Source organism: Nyctereutes procyonoides, unplaced genomic scaffold (genome assembly GCF_905146905.1).
Source record: "Nyctereutes procyonoides isolate TBG_1078 unplaced genomic scaffold, NYPRO_anot_genome, whole genome shotgun sequence".
Taxonomy (NCBI): domain Eukaryota; kingdom Metazoa; phylum Chordata; class Mammalia; order Carnivora; family Canidae; genus Nyctereutes; species Nyctereutes procyonoides.
In genome coordinates this window covers 15,682,993-15,697,893 of record NW_026575043.1, presented here as the reverse complement: position 1 = coordinate 15,697,893, position 14,901 = coordinate 15,682,993, and the positions used below count along the sequence as shown (strand labels likewise).

General features: G+C 37.4%; 1 protein-coding gene across 1 annotated transcript in view; it reads left to right on the top strand.

The window, feature by feature from the left end:
• The window catches only part of SYCP2L (synaptonemal complex protein 2 like), a 109,343-nt gene extending 94,953 nt beyond the window's left edge, over positions 1 to 14,390 (top strand). The window contains exons 34-37 of the mRNA XM_055322654.1: positions 490 to 589; positions 687 to 745; positions 7,756 to 7,818; positions 14,108 to 14,390. Coding sequence (XP_055178629.1) covers positions 490 to 589; positions 687 to 745; positions 7,756 to 7,780 — 184 coding nt within the window. The 3' untranslated portion in view covers positions 7,781 to 7,818; positions 14,108 to 14,390. The remainder of the gene's footprint in view (positions 1 to 489; positions 590 to 686; positions 746 to 7,755; positions 7,819 to 14,107) is intronic.
• Positions 14,391 to 14,901: the final 511 nt, after the last annotated feature.

Below are 14,901 nucleotides of genomic sequence, written 5' to 3'. Positions count from 1 at the left end.
AAGGAATGAAATCTTGCCATTTGCAATGACATGGATGGAACTAGAAGGTGTCATGCTAAGTGAAATAAGTCAGTAATATGTGGATTTCATAGGATTTCACTCATATATGGAATTTAAGAAAACAGATGAACATAGGGGAAGGGAAGGAAAAATAATATAAAAACAGAGAAGGAGGAAAACCATATGAAACTCTTAACTCTAGGAAACAAACTGAGGGTTGCTGGAGGGGTGGGGGCGGGCGAATGGTGTAACTAGGTGATGGGTAATAAGGAGGCACGTGATGCGATGAGCACTGGGTGTTCTATGCGACTGATGAATCCCTGAATTCCACCCCTGAAACTAATAATACATTATATGCTAACTAACTTGAATTTAGATTTAAAAAACAAGCATCTAGAGCAAAATAAGAAGTATTCTTGTAATAAGAGGATTGTCTTTTGTTTTAGTCAAGCACTCCCAATGAAATCTGTCGCTTTTTACATTTATCAGACTGAATAAACTAGAGAAGTTTCACAGTTTTATTCTTCAAGAGTTGAGCAATCTTGAGAAGGATATTCAGGTTCTGAAACACCTTGAGGAGGATGTTCTGGTAAGTAAGCTCCACACTTAAAAAAAAAAAAAAATCCTCTGTGACTGAAGAGGATCTGTTCCAGAGTAAAATAACAAAAACTTTTGTTCAATTTTAGGAATTTTGGGGGAAACAGTCTGATGATTTGAAAACATTCTGTGATCGGCAGGTGCTAAGGTATTTTTTCCAAAGTATTCTTTCCAGACGTATCTTAGCTGAAGAATGAGGGTAGTGCTTTAGCTATAGTACGGGTGGTTGATGTTGATAAGGCTGCATGTAGGTAGCTATGAAGCTGCATCTCTTCAAACCAATTACTTTTGTGGCACTCCCTGAGCAAAGAGCGTGGCTTAGGGATCAATTTAGAAGTGTAAATTTTGCAAAGCATTTAACAAGATCATACAAATATCAGTGATTTTGATCTAAAATGTTTTATTTTTAAGCAATATTTCAAAAAATTAAAATGAATATATTCTGAGAAAAATAGATATATATTGAATTGTGGTCTTATAGAATATATATGTATATTAAAAATATATATTTATGTGTGTGTATTAAACAATGAATTTATTCTGCTACACATTCTTTTCAGTGTGATTACTCAGTGAACATTCTGAGGCTGTTGTTTCTATTGGTGTGGAGTACTGTCTGATTCTCTGAAGTGTAGGGAATAGAGAAATGGGAAAGTAGAGTCCTCCACTCCTCTGCTTCTGCCGTTCGAGAAATTCTAGGGTTTTTGTTTCTGCTTGAATAATAAAAAAATAATCGTCATAGAAATCTGTAATTGCATAGAGCTTTATCTACCAGTTCAGAATCTGCTTCTGTCACGGAAATCTAAATCAAAGTTTTAGAAAAGGCTATTATTCTGATCACACCACAGAAAGTTTAAAATTTGAATTATCCATTCTTCTGTTACACCAGTTAACACAATTAATAACAATGAGAGTATGTAAATAGATTTTCAAAACTCTTTCAACACACGATTAAAGGAGATATCCTTGTATAACCTCTTCACTGAATGCTTCCAGTTGGTTGTGAAAGGTTCTCAAACTTCTTGGAATGAGGATCTCTTAACACTTTGAAAATTTATTCAGATTCCCCCAAAGAGCTTTTGTTTCATGGGTTATATCTATGAATATTTTCCATATTAAAAATTGAGACTGAGATTTAAAATATGTATTTATTTAAAAATAACGGGGGCACCTGAGTGGCTCAGTGGGATCTGCCTTTTGTTCAGGTCATGATCCTGGGGTCTTGGGATCGAGTCCCACATCGGGAATCCCCACGGAGAGCCTGCCTCTCTCCCTCTACCTATGTTTCCATCTCTCTGTGTCTCTTATGAATAAATAAATAAAATCTTTTTTAAAAAAATAACAGAAGTATGCCAACAAATTGGACAAACTGGAAGAAATAAATGAATTCCTAGAAAATTAAAATTCACTCTTCCAAGAGTGAATCAGAAAAAAATAGAAATATGAACAGACCAATTACTAGTAATGAAATTGAATCATAGTAACAAACTTGAACTGGTAATTTAAAAACCCAGTATTTTGATTACTACAGCTTTGTAATATAACTTGAAGTCTAGAATTGTGATACCTCCAGCTTTATTTTTCTTTTTCAAGATTGCTTAGGCTATCTGGGGGTCTTTTGCATTTTCATACAAATTTTAGTGTTCTAGTTCTGTAAAAAAAATGCTGTTGGCATCTTGATAGGAATTGTATTAAATCTGTAGATTGCTTTGGGTAATATAGAACTTTTAACAATATTTGTTCTCCCAACCCATGAACATAGAATATCTATTCCTTTGTATCTTCAATTTCTTTCTTTCATCAATGTTTTATGGTTTTCAGAGTACAGATGTTTCACCTTTTTGGTTAAGTTTATCTGTAGGTATTTTATTATTTTGGGTGCAACCGTAAACAGGATTGTTTTCTTAATTTCTCTTTCTGCTGCTTCATTATTAGTGTATAGAAATGCAACAGATTTCTGTACATTTTGTATCCTACAACTTAATTCACCTATCAGTTCTACTAGTTTTTTTAATGGAGTCTTTAGGATTTTCTACATATAGTATCATATTATCTGTAAATAATAGAAGTTTCACTTCTTCCTTACCAATTTGGATGCCTTTTTTTTCTTTTCTCTTGCCTGATTGCTGTAGCTAGGACTTCAAGTATTATGTTAAATAACAGTGGTGAGAGTGGACATCTTTGTCTTACTCCTGATCTTAGGGAGAAAAACTTTCAGTTTTTCCCCATTGAGTATGATGTTAGCTGTGAGTTTTTCATATAAGTCCATTATTATATTAAGGAATGCTCCCTCTAAACCCTTGTTTTTATCATGAATGGATGTTGTACTTACTCAGATCATTTTTTTTTTGCATCTACTGAAATGAGCATATGGTTTCTCTTATTGTTGGTGATGTATCACATTGACTTGCAAATATTGAACCACCATTGCATCCTAGGAATAAATCTCACTTGATCATGATGAGTGCATTTTCTATGCTGGATTACAGCAATACTTAGAAATATTGCTAATATTTTGTTGAGGATTTTTTGCATCTAACATTCATCAGACATATTGGCCTGTAGTTCTCTTTTTTTGTGTGTGTCCTTATCTGGTTTTGGAATCAGATTAATGCACAATTATATGGTCAATTAACCTTGACAAAGGAACCAGGAATATGCAGGGGAAAAAGACAGTGTCTTCAACAAATGATATTGGGAAAACTGGACATCTACATGCAAAATAATGAACCTGGACCACTTTCTTACACTATACACAAAAATAAATTGAAAATGGTTTAAGGACCTAAATGTAAGACCTGAAACCATAAAAATCCTAGAAAAAGAGCACAGGCAGTAATTTCTCTGATACCAGTCATAACATCTTTCTAGATACATCTCCTTAAACGAGGAGAACAAAATAAAAAATCAAAAATAAACTATTGGACCTCATCAAGGTAAAAAATTTCTGCACAGTGAAGGAAACAACAAAACTAAAAGACAACCTACTGAATGATAGAAGATATTTGCAAATAACCTATGTGATAAAGGCTTAGTATCCAAAATATCTAAAGAACTTATACAACCCAACATCCAAAACAAATAATCTAGTTAAAGTGAGCAGAATCTCATGAACAGACATTCTTCCAAAGATGACATACAGATGGCCAATGGATACATGAAAAGATGCCCACCATCACTTATCTTTAAGGAAATGCAAATCAAAACTACAAGGAGATACCACCTCATACCCGTCAGAATGACCGAAATCAAAACCACAAGAAGCAACAAATATTGGTGAGGATGTGGAAAAATAGGAACCCTCTTGCATCTTTGGTGGGAATACAAACTAATGTAGCCAACATAGAAGACAATATGGAGGTTCCTCAAAAACTTAAAAATAAAACTACTAATTGCATATAGACTAATTGCATATAACTAATTGCAAATAGAATACTAATTGCATTACTGGAAATTCACCTAAAGAATACAAAAACACTGATTCAAAGGAATACATGCACCCCAATGTTTATTGCCACATTATTTACAATAACTACTTTATGAAAGCAACCTAAGTGTTCATCAATAAAGAAGATGTATATGTGTACAGTGGATTATTTATTCAACCATAACAAACAATGAAATCTTGCCATTTACAACAATGTGGATAGATCTAGAGAGTATACTGCTAAGCAAAATAAGGCAAAAAGAAAAAAAAAGAGAATCATAGGCTGTTATCCCTGATTGATATGGATGCAAAAATCCTGAAAAAATATTAGTAAACTGCATTCAACAGTATATTAAAAAGATTATTCACCAAGATCAAGTGGGATTTATTCTAGGAATTCAAGGATGGTTCCATATGCACAAATTGATAAACAGATATACTACATTTATAAAATGAAGGATAAAAATCATATGATCATCTTAGTAGATGCAGAAAAACCATTTGACAAAATTCAACTCCATTACTGATTTAAAAAAAAACTTTCAAGTGGATTTAGAGGCAACATGCCTTAACATAATAAGGGCCATATATGACAAACCCATAGATAGCTAATATCATAATGATAAAAAACTGAAAATGTTTTCTCTAAGATTGGGAACAAGACAAGGATGTCCACACTCAATACTTTTATTCAACATAGTAATGAGAGTCTTACCCAGTGATCAGAAGAAAAAGAAGTAAAAAGTACCCAAATTGGTGAGGAAAAAGTAGACTTGTCACTATTTGCGGATGACATGATACTATATCCAGAAAATCCTAAAGATTCCACTAAAAAACTATTAGAACCTATTTATGAATTCAGTAAAGTTGCAGAATATAAAACTGATATCTATAAATCTTTTACATTTATATATATCAATAATGGAATAGCAGAAAGAGAAATTAAGAAAACAATCTCATTTATGATTACATCACAAAGAATAAAATACCTAGGAATAAACTTAACCAAGGAAGTGAAAGACCTGTCCTCTGAAAACTATAGAACATTTTTGAGAAAAATGGATGACAAAAACAAATGGAAAAATATACATGCTCATGGATTGGAAAAATTAGCTTTGTTAAAATGTGGATTGGATGGATTGGAAGAATTAGCATTGTTCAAATGTACATACTACCCAAAACAACTTACAGATTCAATAGAATCCTTATCAGAATACCAACAACATTTTTTCACAGGCATAGAACAAATAATCCTAAAATGTATATGGAAACACAAAAGACCCTGAATAGGGAAAGCAGTCTTGAAGAAGAAGAGCAAAGATGGAGGTATCACAATCCTGGTTTCAAACCATACTACAAAGCTATAGAATTCTAAACAGTATGGTACTGGCACAAAATTAGACATATAGCTCAATGGAGCAGAATAGAGAGCCCAGAAATCCATGCTTGGTCAATTATTTTGTATGGGAAAGAATATACAACAGGGAAACGACTATCTCTGCAATAAATGGTGCTGAAAAAACTGGACCACATTCTTACACCATACACACAAATAAACTCAAAATGTATTAAAGACCTAAGTAAATGTGAGACCTGAAACCATAAAACTCTTGAAAGAACACCTAGGCAGTAATCTCTTAGACATGACCCTGTTCCTCAGGAAAAGGAAACAAAAACAAAAAATGGGACTGCACCAAAATAAAAAGGTTTTGTATGGCAAAAGAAACCATCAACATAATGTAAGGCAACTTACTGAATGGGAGAAGATACTTGCAAATGACATATCTGATAAGAGGCTAATATCCAAAATATATGAAGAATTTCTACAACTCCACACCAAAAACAAAACAAAAACAAATGCTCCAATTAAAATATAGGCAGAGGACCTGAATAGACATTTTTCCAAAGAAAACATGCAGAGGGCTAACAAATACATGAAAAGATGCTCAACATCACTAAAACTAGAGAAATGCAATTCTAAATCCAATGATATATTACCTTATACTTGTCAAAATGGATAGTATCACAAAGAAAGAAATAACAGGTGTTGGAGAAGTGGAAAAAACAGAACCCTCATGCACTGTTGGTGGGAATGCAAACTGGTGCAATCACTATATATATATTATTATAGGTTTGTCTTGGATTCCCTCTCTTAAAAAGTTTGTCACCATATATATGTGGGTCACAATTCAGATGAATGAATCTTTTGCACTCATGGCTGAACATATTCAAACGACTGGTTTATAAAAAATAGAACGACTAATTTAAAAAATAACCCAAACAAACCTTTACATATTGATGTAACAGATTTTTATGAAAAATAACCAGACTCTTCAAAACAAACATGTGGGTAGAGTAGCATTGTTTTATTTTTTATTTTTATTTTTTAAAAAGATTTTATTTATTTATTCATGAGAGACAGAGAGAGGGGCAGAGACATAGGGAGAGGGAGAAGCAGGCTCCATGCAGGGAGCCCGATGTGGGACTCAATCCCAGGTCTCCAGGATCACACCCCAGGCCAAAGGTGTTGCTAAACCACTGAGCCACCAGGGCTGCCCGCACTGTTTTATTTTTGCAAATCTCTTTAATGCCAGACTTCACAGGAGGTAGCTTCTTTGTCATATTTGCTTCTGAATTAAATCTGTTGTGATATCACACATCATGTAATGGAAAACTCCACTGTGTATTTGTGAGAGTAAGAATGAAAAAAGCAAACGAGATCTTAGCATTATTTGCCATTATTACAAAAATAGTTTTGGACTCACAGAACCTTTGGAAGCTTAGAGATCTCCAAGAAAAGCAGTCTCTGAAGGGTCCCAAACGTTCACACTCTGCGAACTGCTGATATAAAGCAATGTTATATTAAAAATTAGGGAAGTTTATACCCCTTCGTCTTCTGAAACCTGGGGAATTATTTTGACTAAACTCCAGATTTTAGATAACTGTATCTTCAGTTCATTACATTGTAGGATGTTAATTACTGTTTGCTTTCATCTCCTGATAACAGGCCCCTTGTGTGAATTTAGAATACCTTAAAGAACAAAAATTCCTCCAAAATATACATCTCCCTGGGTTTTGCCTTTGCTCTCTTTTCTTCCAGACACCTAAAGAAACCACCCTGCAGCTTGCAGAAGAGAGATGATGGTGATGATGCTTGTAGCTCATGCTGGTGCTTACTGGGCACCAGGCTGCAAGTATCTATGAGACTTAGGTTAACGAGCTTGACTGAGATCCAGTATCTGGATCTGGTTGGTACTCAGTGTCTGTCCTTTTTGCATATCAGTGGTGGTTTTATGTATTTTGCTAGGGAAATGCAAAGGACATTCCTCACACGAAATTATTTCAGCCCCTAGCACAGGGCTGCAAGAACATAGATATTCAATATATTTTTTTTATTTTATTTAAATTTATCTATTTCTCTCTCTCATCTATCTGTCTAACCAACCAGGATATCAGGAAGGGATTCGTTACTTTGAATGGTTGTCATGAAATATCTCTACCTATATTGTAGGCTAGTAGCTTTGACAGATACAATGCATAAAATAGAATCAAGTAAAAATATTAATAGCTTAGGCTGATATTCTGAATTGGCCATTGATCCTCTTCAGGTAACATCCAAGTAATGCAATGATCTATGAAATAATTCATGTATGGACATATGTACATATATGTGTATTCTTATTTTTAAATCCTCTAATATAAATGTAATGAGATAGACTAATTTCTTCCAGGCTTAATCCAGATCAGCCTTCATGAGGAAAGCCAAAGCCCCGTGTCACTACTGCATTCATGGGGTAGGTACAAAGGTTTGCTTTGATGGAATTGGAGTGAGGTAAGTAAGCCCTAAAGGATACCCTAACACTTTTAAAAAATATAACTGAATAAAATGGACTTCTGCATAGATGGGAGATATTCATAGAAGAAGTAGACAGTTGATGAACTACCATGCAGATGTGTATGTTCAGATTGTGTCACAGAGGAATTCTACTGGTCCCTTAGCAAAGGATAACTTTAGTGCTATTGACTAAATGGGACTAAAGGGTAACTTTAGTCTTATTCTAACGCATGGATGAATGAAAATTCCCCAATTCTTTTTATTCATCTTGCATTACAATGCCAAAATCAAATGAAAATTACACAAAGAACAATAGAGCAATCTCACTCAAAAGCCAAAATTCAAAGTAAAAATATTGGCAAACATCATTTCACAGCTTATTAAAGGAATAATATGTCATGATCAAGGGAGATTTATTCCAGTAACACAAAAATGGTTTGATATTAGGAAATCCGCTAATAACACCAACTGCTAATCGATCTAGGGAGAAAAATCACTATGATTCTCCCCATAGATTTCAAAAGGCATTGAGAAATTGCTCATCTGTGTTTAAATTTGTATATACCCACACGAATAGTCATAACTAGGGGCCTCTGGGTGGCTCAGTTGGTTAAGCATCTGCCTTCGGCTCAGGTCATGATCCCAGGATTCTGGGATCAAGCCCTGCATCCGGCTCCCTGCTCAGTGTGGAGCCTGCCTCTCCCTTTCCATCTGCCTTGCCTCTCTCTTGCTTTTTCTCAAATAAAATTTTTTAAAAAGTCATAACTAGATATTCTGTAGTATGAAAAATCTCAGTCCAAAAGCCACTACTATGCTCAATAGAGAAACTCTAAATGCATTCCTAATTTCAGGACCAATCGATGGGGAGACTCCGGTAACATAAAGATGTCAGCTCTCGCAGGGTAGAGAGCAGAGAAAGCAAGCTCTCTCCTGACTCTTCTTAGAGCACTAATCCCACTTGTGAGGGCTTCATCTCATGACCTCATGTCATCCTGATTACCTGAGGCCCTACTTTCTACATCACTTGGGTGCGGGGGGAATTGTAGCAAGTGAGTGGGGCACAGACATTCCATCCATAAATGGTGTCAATGGATTGACAGTTTCAGTGGAATCAAAAGTTAGGACAGTGAGGGAAGGAGAGCAGGTGACTTGGAAAGGCCCAAAAAGTGTGGTCAGAAAATGAGACGTTGAGAATCAAGATTTCAGAGGTGGGAAGTGATGCCAAAATCTGAGAGTGCATAGCTGTGGTGAAACTGAAGAAAATGCTAGAGGAAGTGAGGAGATGAGGAGATGAAAAAAACTGAGAAGCCACAGCATGCAGATGGGTCCCTCATGACAGAGTTTCAGTCACTACTAAGGCTGATGGGAACCAGGGCCTGGTGGACAGAGGGGCCAGGATGATGGATGGACGTGGTTGGCATAAACATCAGCAGAGAGGTATCTAGAGGAGAGGGAGTAATCCCCATGTTTGATAGTTTAGAGCAGGAGAATATCTACCTCTCCACCTGGCCAGGAAGTAATAGGACAACAGAGAAAAAAAACCCACAAAAACTTTTTAATTGACAGAGCAAATTGGGGAACGTGGTACCCTAAGAAGTCTGCTGCATTTTAGTGAAAAGTAGACAGGGAGACATTTTCTTTCAAGAAGAGGCAGAGGACGTTGGGGAGCAGACCAGAGCAGAGGAGAGCTATAGGCATCACTGGATGAGAATGTGGCTGATAAGGGCTGCCTTTCAGCAGCTGCGAAGGCAGAGAGGGATTTGAGACAGGATGGGACTGATTCAGAGAGATTTTTAAAGGAAGGAGTTTGTAGAATTATTACCGTGAGCCCTAATGTTTCCCCAGATGGCCCAGCAGCTCTTGGGGCTATCACTCTACAAGCTTTCTGCCTGTGCTGTGAGCCCTACAGAGTAAATAAACATGGAATGTGTTGAACAACCACCAACTATTCTGTTCTTGGATACAGTCACTTTACAGACAACAACCTTCTTGCTCAGTTGGGTTCATTGAACACTGTATTGTTCATTTCCCCAGTATTTAATAATGGGGCTTTTTATACAGCTCTCAACTTGAAAGTCTCTTCGACCTAGAGGTCTAAGGTAGGTTCCCTAAGTAGACCGTGTCCAACTATATTTTCATAAGAATAACATTCCATGTATCTTAAGCTATAGTGTTATTTTAAAAACATGGGTTTTGTTTCATTTTATTTGAGAATAACTGAAGTGGGTGACTTTTTTCTTAAATTCCAGTGTCCAAAGTTGTGCTTTGTGATTTTTGACACAGCAATTCCACTTCCAGGAAATTATCTTCAGGATTAGATTGGACTGTGCAAGGATATGTACAGTGGTGTGTATCACAAGCAGTTCTAATAAGGAGATGTTGGAAATTGCCTGAATTTAGAGCTTGGTTAAAGAGATTGATAGATTTACATGATATGCCACATGGCCATTACAAAAAAAGAATGGTTGGATTAGATTAATTGACTTGGGAAGACATTTAACAGTGAATGAAAAGTAAAAGCTTGTTGTAAAGCATTGTAGACCACATGATTCCATTTGTTTTAAATGCTAATGAGGATGTATATGGTCATTCACTTAAGAAACTGCTGAGTCTATTAGGTGCCAGGTACTGTCTCTGATGCTGGGGCTGGTAAGGTACCCAAGAGGTCCTTGACTGCATAGAGGGTGCGCTTTAGTAGGATGGACAGACAGTGAAGAGTAAATAGGTAAGAATTCATGACAGTGGTAAATGGTCAGAAGGAAAAAAGTGTGATGACAGAGACTGATGGTGTAGAAAGAGAATCAAGTCAAGCCTCTCTAAGGAAGTGACATATGAGCTAAAACTCAAAGGGTAGGGTGGAGCCAGCAACCGGGAGACTGAGGAAGGGCATTTCAGAGGGAATGGCCAAGACCAATGTCTGAGGCCAGAAGCAGCTTGATAGGTTCTAGGAATTCAGTGAGGGCCAAGCAACAGGAGTGAGGGCAGAGTAGTATGAGATGAGACTGGCGGGTGTGCTGTATGTGGGGATGGTAGTCACCTTATGGGCTGTAGAAAGGCTTTATTCTAGTGGCAGTGAAAGGTGTAATAGTAAAGGAATGCTATTTAAAAAATTGTTTATTTATTTATTCATGTGAGACAGAGAGAGGCAGAGAGAGAAGCAGGCTCCCTGCAGGGATCCTGATGCAGGACTCAATCCCAGGGCCCCGGGATCATGACCTGAGCCAGAGGCAGATGCTCCACCACTGAGCCACCCAGGAGCCCCAGTAAAGGACTACTTTTAAGGCCCTCTGCGTATGTGTTGAGGTGGGAGATCAGGTGACATGAGCAACAGAAAGGGAGCTTGAAGGGTTTCCGATGAGTCGGGAGGGGTGTAGGACAAACTTCCAGGGTTGGGGTTTGAGCAACCCTGATGGACATTGGTGTCACTGAATGAGATCGTGGAGACTATGAAAGGCCTGGTTTAGCTGGTAGGGTGATGAGGAGGTTGTGGATAAATATTAAAAGCTTAACTTGGAACATATATTTGTGATTTCAGCATCTGAATGGAGTTGGCAAATGAGTGGATAGTTGAGACTAAGACTCATGGCAGAGGGCAACATGAGACCAGTGGAGTTGACTTAGGGAGTGAGTATAGAGAAGAGTGTCAGGAGAAAATTCTCGGGCTGTGCCGATGTGTTAAAGTAACTTAACTTTTGAGAGTTTGTGTGTGTATCTATATGCATGTATACACCGTGAGAGGTCTAGAGTCTAAAAGGTATCACCCAAATGTCAACTGTGGTTATTTCTGTGTGGTAACATTTTGGGTGAATCGTCTTACCCTAGGCTACTTCTGTATTTTTAGAATTTAGTCCAAGATATGAATTACTTTTGTGGAATGAATTTAAACAGTATAACATTTATAAAGAATTATTTTTCCCCTTTCCCTAACCCTCCTTATCTATGATCCTGAGGTAACTACCTCTTTATAGTTTGACAGCATTTAAGCATTGACAGACGCTTTGTCCATATATATAAATATATGGACATATAAATATATAATATATAAATATATATGTTCATACAAGGATATGGACAATATCCTATAAATGTATAAATGTCCACATAAGGATACATATGTGTATTTTTAAGTGACACAAAGCTATACTAAATATTAGGCATGTTTTTGTTCTCTGAGCAAAGTAGGATTCCTTTCCAAGTCAGTAATATGAGTCTACTTTTTAAAAATTAATTGTAAAATATTGTTTATGGACATGATATAACTTATACATTTGATTCCCTATTTATGCACATCCAGGCTATTTTAAATTACTATGGCAAAAAGCTCTGTCATGAATATCCTTTTACATATATCTTGAATTACTTTATCAGGAAAAAATTATTTTCTTTTTTTAAAAAAGATTTTATTTATTTATTTGAGAGAAAGAGAGAGCATGAGCAGAGGGGAGGAGAAGAAGGAGAGGGAGAAGCAGACTCCCCACTGAACAGGAAGCCCGACTTGGGGCTCCATTCCAGGACCCCGAGATCATGACCTGAGCTGAAGGCAGATGCTTGACTGACTGAGCCACCCAGACACCCCAGGGAAAAATCACTGTTTTCTTTTGGGAAAACAAAAATAGCAAATCTTTAAATCAAAATAGCCCTAAAAGAGGATATAGAGAAAAGACTAATCTGAGTTAAGAATATTAGCCTAATTCCCAGCCCTAACAGAGAATTGGATCAAATGTGAATTAAACGTACATGTTACAATTGGTCACATGTAACCGGAATCAGGCTCCAGCAGCTAAACCAAGTAGGGGTTTTATTTTTCCCCGGTAAGCAGCAGCCCAGAGGGAAAGAGGTTATCCAGAGCTGGTGATGCAGTAGCATTAAGTAGCCTTCAGAGACCAGGTTCTTTTAGCTTCCTGCTCAGCCATCCTTCCTATGGCTTTAAGCTTTATTTTTTTTCTTTTATAGATTTTATTCATTAATTCATGAAAGACAGAGAGAGAGAGAGGCAGAGACATAGGCAGAGGGAGAAGCAGGCTCCATGCAGGGAGCCTGATGCAGAACTCGATCCCAAGACCCTGGGATCATGCCCTGAGCCGAAGGCAAGATGCTCAAGCACTGAGCCACCCAGGTGTCCCAGACTTTGGGCTTTAGGGTGATTGTCTGCTCTGCTTCTAGGAATCTCTTCTAGACTCCGGGCAGGAAGGGGGGAATGAGTGAAAGGTAAAAGATGTGTGCCAGGAGAATCTACCTTCACCTTCCTTTCATCTAACTTAAGAAAACAGTTTTCATGGAAATGAAACCAACAGACATTGGTCTCCATCTTACTGACCTGACCTAGGTCACTTGGCTCTCCACAGTGGAAAGGGAATATGGGGAGAATTGTTTCTCAAATAGTGGATTCCGTACATAAGAAAGGGAGGACAGATGTGGAGGAAGTATCTAGTAATGTCTGTCAAGCCTGAATCAAATTACATGTGCTGAACAGAGAGAAAAAGAGAAATAACTTAAATCGCACGGGTCATTCTGTTGGCCATTCTTGGCCATGAGCATGCACCTTGGTGTTTGCATCAGGATGGGAAAATCTCTTGCTTCCTGGGCGGCAGCTCTTATCTACCTCTTGTTTCATGAGGAGTGAACTGGGTTCAACCCAGTCTGGTTATTAACAACGTGCATTTTTCATACAGCATGACCCCGACAGCCAGCCCAGCCACTGCCTTGGGCTCCGTAAGAAGTACCTGTCTTTCCTCCAACACAAGAGGGAAAAATAACCTGCGGTATTCAACTATAAAGAGATAGGCACAGCTTCAAAGCAGCACATGTTTAAGCCTTTTTTTTTTAAAGGTTTATTTATTTGAGAAAGAGAGAGAGAGTAGAGGGAGAGGCCAAGGGAGAGAGAATCCCGAAGCAGACTCCCTGCTGACTGTGGAGCCCCATGCAGGGCTTGATCTCAGAACCCTGAGATCATGACCTGATCCAAAATCAAAAAATTTTGAGCCAATCAAAATCAGGCTGCTTAACCAACTCAGCCACCCAGGAGCTCCGGCTAAGCCATTTTTGAGGGTGATTTTGACTCTGGCCAGCTTTTTACCCGGTGTACTGACTAGCTACCACTGGTCACAGAAGATGCAACTTCACTGAATGTCTGAGTTAGTGATGTAGCTGATTGGTGATGTTCATGTTGGCTCTCTGAGGGACAAAGAGGTGGGCATTTCAGGCTGAGCTAACTACTGTTCTCTTTCTTTTTTCTTTCTTTCCACCAGTCTGAGCCACCTGGAGACGATAAATCTGGCTTGGACCACAGAGTGGCGCTTTAGTGCTCTGGCTTCTTGATTTTGTGATCTCCAAATGGGATCCCTGAGAACTGCTGCGTCGGAATAGAATGGAATAGGCTGGTAGTTTGCAGTTGTGTTATTGTCCATTTGTTCCCAAAGTTAACCTTCTGTATCAAAGTGTAGCCAGAAAATAGGAGGTTCAGGATGTTTACCAACTTAGAGTATTGCTTTAAAAAAAATTTTTTTTAAGTAAAATTGATTTTGAGAACGGTTCTCAAGTTATATGGGGGGAAAAATCTGAACATCTGTATACATGCTATTTGTATATCTCTTTGGGGGAGAATTTAATTTGTGATGAAAATAGCTCAGATGAAAATGGTGCTGTATTTTGAAACAGTTATTATTTCACTTGATCTACAAATAGTCTAGTTTCTCCAGCACATTCACATAACTACTAGCTTTAGCAGAGGAGAAATACTCATGTGATAATTATAAAGGCTCTAATAAAGCCTGCATGTATGAAGACTGCCTATACAGTTGAGTGAATTTATTTTGGGAAAATAAAATCCATCTAATTTGAGGCTGTTTACAAAGTAACTGTTCATAGATTGGATAAGTGCAGTTAAAGACTGCAGGCTGAAAACAGTTTATTCAATGTAGAACATAACTTAGTGACATAGTATATCTTATGTATTATGTATTTAATCTGCCCAAAACAGATGTTTACAACCCCAATGTGTCACCTTTTTTTATTTAGAATTTTTTAACGAGCTATGGTTTAG